The sequence below is a fragment of the Xenopus laevis genome, chromosome 3S, assembly GCF_017654675.1.
Source record: "Xenopus laevis strain J_2021 chromosome 3S, Xenopus_laevis_v10.1, whole genome shotgun sequence".
NCBI classification, from domain to species: Eukaryota; Metazoa; Chordata; class Amphibia; order Anura; family Pipidae; genus Xenopus; species Xenopus laevis.
Window position 1 is genome coordinate 829,629 of NC_054376.1, and position 13,340 is coordinate 842,968.

At 41.1% G+C, this 13,340-nt stretch overlaps 1 protein-coding gene across 7 annotated transcripts in view; it reads right to left on the minus strand.

Annotated features, from left to right (window-relative positions):
• The window catches only part of sox5.S (SRY-box 5 S homeolog), a 118,721-nt gene that overhangs the window by 20,949 nt on the left and 84,432 nt on the right, over positions 1–13,340 (minus strand). For 5 of the 7 annotated variants that reach the window (XM_018254026.2, XM_018254025.2, XM_041587487.1 and 2 more), the window contains 1 exon segment: positions 9,077–9,223. The exons of 1 other annotated variant lie outside the window; for it this stretch is intronic. In XM_018254026.2, the coding sequence (XP_018109515.1) occupies positions 9,077–9,223 (147 nt within the window). 7 annotated transcript variants of the gene reach the window in all.

Sequence of the window (13,340 nt, forward strand, 5' to 3'; positions counted from 1 at the left end):
TAGTCTGCACCTCATGTGCCACAAATGATATCGTATCACTGCTATAATGATGTACATAGTCATTTTATCTTTACCTATTAGTCTATGATTTTTGACGGTGCCATATGTAAATTCAGAAAAATCTAAGTTTTTTATCAAGCTTAGTTTTAGTTTGTCCGCCAGTCTTTCTCTTAAGGAACATGATATTTTACAGTCTAATAGGAAATGTTCCTGTGACTCCTCCACTCCACATCCCCAGGGACAATTCCTATCCACCACATTTAGGTACTTTAAGTTACCTCTTACATACAGTTTATTTTGTAAGGATAACCAAGATATATTCCAGAATTTCTTTGGTAGTCTTTTATCATTTAACATTTTTATGCTTTGCTCCAGCTCTTCTTCTGGGCAATCTTTTACAGCTGGTTTTACTATGAACTGGGATTCCAGAATTTTCCAATATAAGGCTTTTCTCAGCAAGTTTCTTAATTCATCTGAGCTAATGTTCCATTTTTTAAGAATTTTGACTGATTGTCGCAGATATGTGGGAACAAGGCCTCCTCTTATCCGCACTTCTTTCACTCTGCCTCCGAGAAGCCAATCTTTAATAAAGGGTAATGCCCAGTCTCTCACACTGATTTCCCACAGAGATTCTTTTCCCTGCACTACCCCCCAAAGTTAAACTTCAGGAAGATGGTGCAGAAAAAACCCACAGGACACGGCATGTCTAACCCTCCCCTTCTTTTCTGCAGGAACGTTATTCCCCTTTTTACTGGGTTGAGCCTACTCCCCCAAAGCATCTGGAAGAATAGGCTCTGGATCCTGGTATAGAAAGATTCTGGTAACAAAAACACATAAGAGACAAAGAGAAATATCGGAATCAAAAAAGTCTTGATAATGTCAATTCTTTCTCTATAGGTCAGCTTCCATGCCTTCCATCGCTGAACTTTTGCTTGACCAGCATTCAATTTCTCTTCCCAATTTGCCTTAGCAAGATCACCCTTCCCAAATTTTATCCCAAGTATTTTAACTAGGTCTGGGGCCACTGGAAATTTTTTAAGCTTAAAGCTTGGTTCCTCCTCTAAAGTCCAAAAAGCCTCCGATTTTTCTTGGTTGATCTGAGACCCTGAGGCCTCAGAATAGCTTCTGATACACTCCAAAACCTCACCTTCCTCCTCAGGTTTAGATATTACAAGAGTGACATCATCCGCGTAGGCTATGGACTTAAAGGATCTGCCCAACGGAAAAGGAACCCCCCCAAGCCCACTATTCTGCAATCCCCTTAGGAACGGGTCCAAGGAGAACACATACAGGAGTGGACTCAAAGGGCATCCCTGTCTCACGCCAGCCTTCACCAGAAAATCTTCACCTTTCCAACCACTAATCAATGGGAAGCTTTTTGCCCCTTCGTATAGAATTCTAATCCAAGTTACAAATTCTTCCGGAATGCCGTATCTAAGCAAAACTGCCCATAGATACTCATGATTGACTTTATCAAAGGCTTTTGCTTGATCTAAGGATAGAAAGTATTTACCCCATCTCCAAGTTTTACACCTTTCTAGTGCTTCTCTTAGTGAAAGGACCACTCCAAATATACTTTTACCTTCTAATGAACAGAATTGTGAGTCAGAAAGAAGAGAGCCAGCCACCTCACCCAACCTTTGTGCAAGCACCCTCGCCAGAATCTTTCTATCACAATTAAGAAGGGCAATCGGCCTCCAATTCCCAATCTGCCTTGGATCCTTCCCCTTTGATATCAGAACTAGAGAGGAGTACTGCATAGATGTTGCTAAATGTCTTTCTGCTAGGCAGGCATTAAAGACTTGGGTTAACACCGGGGCCAGATCTTCCTTGAAGGTGATGTAAAATTCTGCTGTCAAACCATCTGGTCCCGGGGCCTTTTTTTTTTTTTGTTTTTCAATTGCCTGCCTCACTTCCTCCTCTGTTATTTCTGACACCAACGGGGATAAGTCCGAATGTTCAATGTGAGACACTGGGGTTACCCTTAGGAATTCTTGAGTCTTTTCCCTCTCCAAAACTCTTTCTTTGTAGAGGTCAGCATAGTAGGACCTCACAACCTCCAGAATACCCTCCCTTGTTACTTCTAAATTACCCTGGAGGTTATAAAGGCCCTCAACCAGTTTTCTCTTAACCATCTCCTTACAATTCTGGCAAGGGTCAGGGGAACACGTGGTCCCATAATCCCTCTCCAGAACCAGGGACTTAAACCGGTTGTACTGATGCTGTCTCAACAAGTACTTAAGTCGGTTTACTTTTTCTCCCCCCTCCCCTTTCGAAATACAGATCTCAAGTTTCCTTCTTAAAGCTTGACTCTCTTTTACTTTAGCCCTCCCCTTCTTAAAAGAGACAGAAGCGAAAAAAGTCCGGAAAGAATCCTTAGCCGATTCCCACCACTCAACAACAGAGTCAAAAAAATCAATTTTCGATATTTGTAACTTATAGAAATTCTGAAAAGCTGTTTGTATCTCTTCTCCCTCTAGGGATTCTTTTCCTAATTTCCATAAACCTTTACCTACTCCCATACCTCCTGTTCCACCGTAGTGGAAGGCTAGTCCCAGGTGATCTGAAAATTCAACCACAATTTCTTTAAAACCAGAAAAGATTTCTCCATTTTTTATGAAAATGAAGTCTATCCTGCTACTCCTTGTTCCACATCTATATGTGTGGAGGCTATTTCTACCATTGTATGTTGCTAGATCTATCAGACCTGCATCTTTAATCAAATTTCTAAAAAATAAATTTTCATATTTATTTATTTTTCCCGTCCTATCTTTCCCATCTAATACTTGATTAAAGTCTCCTGAAAAAATAACTGGAATAGATGTAAAAAGGAAAGGTTTGACATCATTTAGCATGGACCTTCTTTCTGAAATTGTGTGAGCCCCATATATATTGATGAGTCTCACTAGTTTTCCTTCTATCATTATGTCTAACAATAGACATCGTCCTAATGAAATATCTACTGTTTTTTTAACTACTATGTTTTTGTCTCCTTTGAATAGAATACCCACTCCTTCTGCAGGTTTGGTTGCTAAGGACCAGAAGGATAAACCTTCCCTCCATTCCTTTTTTGCTTCTCTTATTTCCCCCAAGGATGAAAGTCTTGTCTCCTGCAAAAATATGACATCTGCTTTAACTGTTTTTAGGAAATCATATGCTAGAAATCTGGTCTTAATATTCTTTATACTACACACATTAATGGTTAAGAAATCAATTGATAGATTCATTTTTTGATTTTTTGCTTGAAACCTTACTCTCATCCCCTATCCGTTTTACCTGTATTTTAGGGTATAGATTTGTCTCCATTTCCTCTTCTTCTATCGATTCCCATTCTAAATCTAATGACTCATTATCAGGTTCTTTCCTACTTTTTTTACGGCTGGTGTCTTGGGCTTGGTTTTTTCGTTTTTCTCTTTCCTCTTCTTCCTCCATTCTTTCTATCTCCTCTGCTTTCTCCACTTCATCCCCCCATGATTTTTTCCCCAAAATTTCATATCTATTTTGACTGACCACAGTCATTACACCAGTTACATTTTTTCCTGTCTTTTTCCTGGCTCCCTTTCCTACTGATATCCATTCACTTTCCTTTACTGGGGGTGTTTTTTCTTTAGTCCTGACATTACTGTCTTTCCTATTTTCTTTTTGTGTTTGTATTTCAGGGATTACTTTAGTTGTGTCAGCCATTTTTTCTTTCAATTGTTCTTCTATATTTGGGCAGGATTTTTTTATATTTCTCCAAGCTTCTGGACAATTTTTAAAAGCATGGCCTATTCCCAAACATAGATTGCATTTAATCTGTTTTTCACAATCTTTACTGATATGTCCAATCTCTCCGCAAAAAGCACATTTTTTTTTATTACAATTCCCTGCTAAGTGTGTTCTTGCCCCACATTTAAAGCAGAGCTTGGGCTGTCCCACATAATAGCAGACACCCCTATCTCTGCCGATGAAAAAGGATGTGGGCAAGTGTTTTTGTGAATAACTGTCTGTATTCAATTTGACTTGAACTTTATAGCCCCCTATCCAGAATCCTTCCTCATCGTAAATTTTAACAAGTGGAGACATTACTGTACATTGTCTTTTAAGCCATATCAAAACATCTTCAGGATGCACTGTTTCATTTTTCATTATAATTGTGATATTTTTTAGTTCGGGTTTAGAAATGGGCGTGACTTTAAAATCTTTCCATTCTTTAGCTTGTTTTGTTAGATTGTAACGTTTCCAGAATTCCTCCAGCCCATATGCTAGTTTAAAGCTCAAGTCAAATTCAATATCCGTATAGCTAAGCATAGCATAGACATCATCTACTGTGAATCCTAAGACCTGTTTCACCAGAATTTTTGCCACAAATTTCCTGCCTGGAAAGTTTTCTCTTTCACCAATCCATTTTATTTTTACAGCATTTTGTCGTTTACCATAATCATCCTCCTCTTGTCCCCCTGTTTGTGAGTTATCAAAAAGCTTTTTCTTTCCCCACACACTACTTCCCACCACCCTGGAAAAGGAGGCATCCTCCCCCGAAAGGCCATTTCCAGAGGCATTGTTAACCTGTTCAGAAAAAGAAACCCCCTCCTCCTGAGAAATAAGAACATCCCCTCTGGAAAAAACATTTAAAGGAGTAATATCACAATTTGAAGAATGTTTCTTACTACTTGACTCTGAACCATTAACAGTTTGTTCTGAGCTATCATTAGATTGTTTATGACCGGAGGTCAAAGCTTCAGAAAAGGAAGGTTTGGTAACATGCTTAGGGGGGAGGGAAAGAGAAGGAGAAACCACACCCCTCTCGTTGAGACAGGACTCATTGAGAGCAGGATTGCCACCAGCTGAGAGTATGTCTACAGCTTTCTCATTTATCAGATTAACGACTTTGGTATGTTGTATAGAGACATTCATGGAAGAAAAATCACTAATTTGTTCAGGTACGGGAAATATCACATTAGGCAAAGAAACATTAGTTGGCAAATCATTGTTTAAAGAGAAATTGCTTTCGACATTTTCTGTAATAGGGAAAACAGATTGGGAAACATTTTCAGTAATATTTTCCTTAAGCAGTTCTGAAATTTTTTGCAGTCTTTCCTCTTCCGTATTTTTGTCCCCTTTTTCCATATCTTCAAAACGTTTTTTATTGTGATATAACTCTTTCCATGGTTTAATCAGTTCCAAACTATTTTTTATTTGATCATCTACTTCTTTTAAGTCCTTGTTTAAATAGGCCAAGTCTTTTATTGCATCAGTTCTCTTTGATCCTTTTATTAGTTTCAGATCTTTAATTAGTATATCAATACCTTTTATTAAGGTTGCGTGTCTGATTTCTAAACATTTAAGTTTATTTAATGATCCAATTATTTTATCATATTCGATCACCATGCATTCTTTGTTTGTTACATCACTGCAAATGCTGCTGCTTTTATCTGTAACATTTCCTTCTCCTTTCTCCCTTTGTGCTGTGTTAGCATTCATTTTGGCGCCAAAAGTTCCCTCTATCACCTCAGTCTCTGGGCTCCCCTCCCCTCTAGCAGTGTTCTCAGTATCTCCAGCAGCAAAATAGTCACTCACCGCTTTGTTTTCCTGTATGGGTCTTTCCTGCTCCTTCAGCGTGTTTTCTGCTACCTCTAGCGCAATCTTGCCGGCTGTGTCTTCCATTCCTCCGTCTGATCCGAAGTCTCGCGTGGTTTGCTCACCGCTCGCCGACGAGACTTCCATCACTTCCGGGTTCGGCTCCTTCGCAGTCGCATCGCAGCTCCCTGCGGTCACTCCTGCGTCTGGATCCGGTACTGGATGACTTTCCGCCGCTTCCTCTGCTTCCTCTGTAAGCAAGGGATCGCTCTCTATTGGTGCTAGTCTTTCGGCTCTTACTTTTGCAGTTCTTTTCGCTCTCTCTGCAGGTACTACCATACTCACGTCGGAAAACCTTCTTCCTGTTCTTAAGCGGGTGCTCTGGTTTGCATTGCTTGTGGTGTTTGCACTTGTTTTTTTTCCCATTTTCGCAGAGAAAAAATAAAGTCCAAAAAAAACAAAAATAAAGTGTATTTGTGTAACACAAAAGACACCGGGGGGAGGGGAAAGGAGGGAAAAATAAAGGAAGGGATAAAGGACAGAAACTTGTCCGTATAAACTACCCCCAGACCCGCAGGGGCCTGGGGATTTCCACTCTCTCTCAGCACACTCAAAACACGTCCTCACAGTATGAGGGTATAGCTTATTATGTGCCCAGAACATTCCTTCTCTGGATATTTGTATTTATACATATGGGAGGAGGAGGTGCCATATTGATTCCCTTAGACAGTACAGTATGAGGGTATAGCTTATTGTGTGCCCAGAACATTCCTTCTCTGGATATTTGTATTTATACATATGGGAGGAGGAGGTGCCATATTGATTCCCTTAGACAGTACAGTATGAGGGTATAGCTTATTGTGTGCCCAGAACATTCCTTCTCTGTATATTTGTATTTATACATATGGGAGGAGGGAGGTGCCATATTGATTCCCTTAGACAGTACAGTATGAGGGTATAGCTTATTGTGTGCCCAGAACATTCCTTCTCTGTATATTTGTATTTATACATATGGGAGGAGGAGGTGCCATATTGTTTCCCTTAGACAGTACAGTATGAGGGTATAGCTTATTGTGTGCCCAGAACATTCCTTCTCTGTATATTTGTATTTATACATATGGGAGGAGGTGCCATATTGATTCCCTTAGACAGTACAGTATGAGGGTATAGCTTATTGTGTGCCCAGAACATTCCTTCTCTTGTATATTTGTATTTATACATATGGGAGGAGGAGGTGCCATATTGATTCCCTTAGACAGTACAGTATGAGGGTATAGCTTATTGTGTGCCCAGAACATTCCTTCTCTGTATATTTGTATTTATACATATGGGAGGAGGAGGTGCCATATTGATTCCCTTAGACAGTACAGTATGAGGGTATAGCTTATTGTGTGCCCAGAACATTCCTTCTCTGTATATTTGTATTTATACATATGGGAGGAGGGAGGTGCCATATTGATTCCCTTAGACAGTACAGTATGAGGGTATAGCTTATTGTGTGCCCAGAACATTCCTTCTCTGGATATTTGTATTTATACATATGGGAGGAGGAGGTGCCATATTGATTCCCTTAGACAGTACAGTATGAGGGTATAGCTTATTGTGTGCCCAGAACATTCCTTCTCTGTATATTTGTATTTATACATATGGGAGGAGGGAGGTGCCATATTGATTCCCTTAGACAGTACAGTATGAGGGTATAGCTTATTGTGTGCCCAGAACATTCCTTCTCTGGATATTTGTATTTATACATATGGGAGGAGGAGGTGCCATATTGATTCCCTTAGACAGTACAGTATGAGGGTATAGCTTATTGTGTGCCCAGAACATTCCTTCTCTGTATATTTGTATTTATACATATGGGAGGAGGGAGGTGCCATATTGATTCCCTTAGACAGTACAGTATGAGGGTATAGCTTATTGTGTGCCCAGAACATTCCTTCTCTGTATATTTGTATTTATACATATGGGAGGAGGAGGTGCCATATTGTTTCCCTTAGACAGTACAGTATGAGGGTATAGCTTATTGTGTGCCCAGAACATTCCTTCTCTGTATATTTGTATTTATACATATGGGAGGAGGTGCCATATTGATTCCCTTAGACAGTACAGTATGAGGGTATAGCTTATTGTGTGCCCAGAACATTCCTTCTCTGTATATTTGTATTTATACATATGGGAGGAGGAGGTGCCATATTGATTCCCTTAGACAGTACAGTATGAGGGTATAGCTTATTGTGTGCCCAGAACATTCCTTCTCTGTATATTTGTATTTATACATATGGGAGGAGGAGGTGCCATATTGATTCCCTTAGACAGTACAGTATGAGGGTATAGCTTATTGTGTGCCCAGAACATTCCTTCTCTGTATATTTGTATTTATACATATGGGAGGAGGAGGTGCCATATTGCTTCCCTTAGACAGTACAGTATGAGGGTATAGCTTATTGTGTGCCCAGAACATTCCTTCTCTGTATATTTGTATTTATACATATGGGAGGAGGAGGTGCCATATTGATTCCCTTAGACAGTACAGTATGAGGGTATAGCTTATTGTGTGCCCAGAACATTCCTTCTCTGTATATTTGTATTTATACATATGGGAGGAGGAGGTGCCATATTGATTCCCTTAGACAGTACAGTATGAGGGTATAGCTTATTGTGTGCCCAGAACATTCCTTCTCTGTATATTTGTATTTATACATATGGGAGGAGGAGGTGCCATATTGCTTCCCTTAGACAGTACAGTATGAGGGTATAGCTTATTGTGTGCCCAGAACATTCCTTCTCTGTATATTTGTATTTATACATATGGGAGGAGGAGGTGCCATATTGATTCCCTTAGACAGTACAGTATGAGGGTATAGCTTATTGTGTGCCCAGAACATTCCTTCTCTGTATATTTGTATTTATACATATGGGAGGAGGAGGTGCCATATTGATTCCCTTAGACAGTACAGTATGAGGGTATAGCTTATTGTGTGCCCAGAACATTCCTTCTCTGTATATTTGTATTTATACATATGGGAGGAGGAGGTGCCATATTGATTCCCTTAGACAGTACAGTATGAGGGTATAGCTTATTGTGTGCCCAGAACATTCCTTCTCTGTATATTTGTATTTATACATATGGGAGGAGGAGGTGCCATATTGATTCCCTTAGACAGTACAGTATGAGTGTATAGCTTATTGTGTGCCCAGAACATTCCTTCTCTGTATATTTGTATTTATACATATGGGTCAGTAGTAAATCTGATGGATTTATGGACATAGTAAAGACCCGTGACGGATGCCAAGTTCCTACAATAGAACCTTCTTTCCAACCATTCCAAATATTTTAACAGTGACAGATGTGAGGAAATGTCTGACGACTGATACATATTTAGTTTCACATAACACAGGACTCTGTGGCTTCTTTAAGGGAAATGTAATTACAACTATTCGGGGTCAGTGACCCTATAAGAAAGAGCAGAGGTGATTGGAAGACAGAAAAGAAAGGGGTTCATTCCCAGGGTACCTTGCTTTTGGGTGGGGGGCTGCTTGTGCTCTTGTCTGTGTGGACGCTGCTCGGGGAGATGGAGTTGCTGAGATTATTTTGGGGTACGCCAGGTAATTTGGCCCCCGGAGACACCTGCATGGCGGCCAGCTGAGCTGCGTACAATTGCTGCAAAATAAATAGAGAAAAGGGAGAAAAAGTCAGAATTATTTGGAAACTTCAGGCGCTGGACTATTATTCAGATTTAAAGAGACGGATGACATATTTCTAGACAGGAGCTGTCACTTTAAGTTTTGTGATTTGTGTCTCCAGGGGGAGGGGGGATAAGAGACAGGGCAGGAATCACCTGTCGGATACAGTCAGTGTGGGGGGCACAGGGGGATAACAATGGGGAGAGGAACCTGATTTGGGAGGGGGGCTTGATATGAGACACTAGTGTCTAGGTGTGAGAGGGCCCTCCAGTGGTAGTTTTACTACAACTCCCATGAGGACCGAGGTAGGTTACAGGGTTATAAAGAATCAGCTAATCCACACTGTGATACACAGAATATACTAATACAGGTACAGGACCTGTTATCCAGAATGCTCGGGACCTGGGGCTTTCCGGATAACGGGTCTTTCCGTAATTTGGATCTTCACACCTTTAGACTACTAGAAAACCATGTAAACAATAAATAAACCCAATAGGCTGGTTTTGCCTCCAATAAGGATTAATTATATCTTAGTTGGGATCAAGTACAAGCGACTGTTTTATTATTACACAGAAAAAGGTAATTGTTTTTAAAAATTTGGATTATTTGATTATAATGGAGTCTATGGGAGACGGTCTTTCCGTAAATCGGAACTTTCTGGATAGCGGGTTTCCGGATAACGGATCCCATACCTGTAATAATAATCACTACTACAACATTACGACATCAGCAGTTTCAATTAACCAAACTGAGTCTCCCCTAGAGATAAAATTTGTGGCTACAGGAGAGGCGAGAATAAAGGGGATCACGGCCCCCGACTTATCCAACAGATTCAGCAGAATAGGAACCCCGCAGCCCCCCTATTGGAACAGTCTCCTCTATCCACTCCTCTTCCACCATTTGTTTATATAATTCATTAATGATCAGTAAAGCTCCAGCTTTTGTCTATCACCTAATTATTTCATTAACAAACGACTTTCATTAAGAAATCTACAACTCGTCTACCGCACAACAAGAGATGCCGCATAATTCCCAGCGATGGCGGAAAATGAAAAACCCTCCTTGAGCGAACGAAATAATAAACTTGTAAAACCTTTAAGATTCCCTTCTGTATTATACATACATTAAAGGGGAAGTAAACCTGGGGCTGGGGAAAGATGCCTATATATTATACACTTACATTATGTGCATATATGATATGGGGGTGACAGAGGAAAGATGGGGGGCTGTGCCTATATATTATACACTTACATTATGTGCATATATGATATGGGGGTGACAGAGGAAAGATGGGGGGCTGTGCCTATATATTATACACTTACATTATGTGCATATATGATATGGGGGTGACAGGGGAAAGATGGGGGCTGTGCCTATATATTACGCACTTACATTATGTGCATATATGATATGGGGGTGACAGGGGAAAGATGGGGGGCTGTGCCTATATATTATACACTTACATTATGTGCATATATGATATGGGGGTGACAGAGGAAAGATGGGGGGCTGTGCCTATATATTATACACTTACATTATGTGCATATATGATATGGGGATGACAGAGGAAAGATGGGGGGGCTGTGCCTATATATTATACACTTACATTATGTGCATATATGATATGGGGGTGACAGAGGAAAGATGGGGGGCTGTGCCTATATATTACGCACTTACATTATGTGCATATATGATATGGGGGTGACAGGGGAAAGATGGGGGCTGTGCCTATATATTACGCACTTACATTATGTGCATATATGATATGGGGGTGACAGGGGAAAGATGGGGGGCTGTGCCTATATATTATACACTTACATTATGTGCATATATGATATGGGGGTGACAGAGGAAAGATGGGGGCTGTGCCTATATATTATACACTTACATTATGTGCATATATGATATGGGGGTGACAGGGGAAAGATGGGGGGCTGTGCCTATATATTATACACTTACATTATGTGCATATATGATATGGGGGTGACAGAGGAAAGATGGGGGGCCGTGCCTATATATTATACACTTACATTATGTGCATATATGATATGGGGGTGACAGAGGAAAGATGGGGGCTGTGCCTATATATTATACACTTACATTATGTGCATATATGATATGGGGGTGACAGAGGAAAGATGGGGGGCTGTGCCTATATATTATACACTTACATTATGTGCATATATGATATGGGGGTGACAGAGGAAAGATGGGGGGCTGTGCCTATATATTATACACTTACATTATGTGCATATATGATATGGGGGTGACAGAGGAAAGATGGGGGGCTGTGCCTATATATTATACACTTACATTATGTGCATATATGATATGGGGGTGACAGAGGAAAGATGGGGGGCTGTGCCTATATATTATACACTTACATTATGTGCATATATGATATGGGGGTGACAGAGGAAAGATGGGGGGCTGTGCCTATATATTATACACTTACATTATGTGCATATATGATATGGGGGTGACAGAGGAAAGATGGGGGGCTGTGCCTATATATTATACACTTACATTATGTGCATATATGATATGGGGGTGACAGGGGAAAGATGGGGGGCTGTGCCTATATATTATACACTTACATTATGTGCATATATGATATGGGGGTGACAGGGGAAGGACTGGGGTATATACTGTATATAAGGTGCATATATGATATGGGGGTGCCATGGAGGGTTGGGTGCTGCAGGTGTTTATTTCACCCACATATTTGTTACTGGTAAAAAGGGGGAAATGAGAAGCTGTGAGTCTTTAGGCTGAATGTCTCCCTATTCTGAGGGAAGAGGAAACGCCGGCTGATCATTTATCGTCAGTATTCGCCGTGTGGCGTCTCCGTACGTTCGTCCCTAATCCCCCCCAATATGCTGCAGCATCTGCCTCTCCATATGATTCCTGACCCCTTCCATTGACCCTCTTCACAAAGCTCAGGATTAGCCGAATGTTACAGGAAACAAATAATCTTCTCTCCCTTCCTCTTTGTTTCTTTTTCATTTCCAGGTACAAACTGGCCTTTATTTTGGGGCCCTAATCTCACCCAAAGGACACCCACTCTGCACCCCCAGACACAGAGATGCACCCTTGAATTCTATGATTAAAAACAAACAGAAATGTCTCTGCAGGAAAGTAAAGGACATAATGGCAGAGATAAGTAATCACAGAGGGTTGGCACATTCTCCTCATTAGTGTGATGCATCTGGCACGCTCATCCCAAAATGCATCCAGATCTGAAAATCCATTACTGCTTGTTTCAAACTCACTTCCAGGATACAAGAGTCTGGGGGTAGATTCCCCCCAGCTGGGGGTTTGCCAAAATTCTAATATTGAGCTTTTCAGATGACCTGTCCCCTCCCCCACATTCAGTGACAGTGGCAAAATACCTATTCTCCAGTTATACATATGGACCGGAGCTGCTATATGGCTTCCCTTACACAGTACAGTATGTAGAGACAGTCACATGAGTACCAGGAAATACACTCCCCCGTGCAAAGGAAGTAGAGACAGTCACACGAGTATCAGGAAATACACTCCCCTGTGCAAAGGAAGTAGAGACAGTCACACGAGTACCAGGAAATACACTCCCCCGTGCAAAGGAAGTAGAGACAGTCACACGAGTACCAGGAAATACTCTCCCCCGTGCAAAGGAAGTAGAGACAGTCACACGAGTACCAGGTAATACACTCCCCCGTGCAAAGGAAGTAGAGACAGTCACACGAGTACCAGAAAATACTCTCCCCCGTGCAAAGGAAGTAGAGACAGTCACACGAGTACCAGGAAATACACTCCCCCATGCAAAGGAAGTAGAGACAGTCACACGAGTACCAGGAAATACACTCCCCTGTGCAAAGGAAGTAGAGACAGTCACACGAGTACCAGGAAATACACTCCCCTGTGCAAATGAAGTAGAGACAGTCACATGAGTACCAGGAAATACACTCCCCTGTGCAAAGGAAGTAGAGACAGTCACATGAGTACCAGGAAATACTCTCCCCCGTGCAAAGGAAGTAGAGACAGTCACACGAGTACCAGGAAATACACTCCCCCGTGCAAAGGAAGTAGAGACAGTCACACGAGTACCAGGA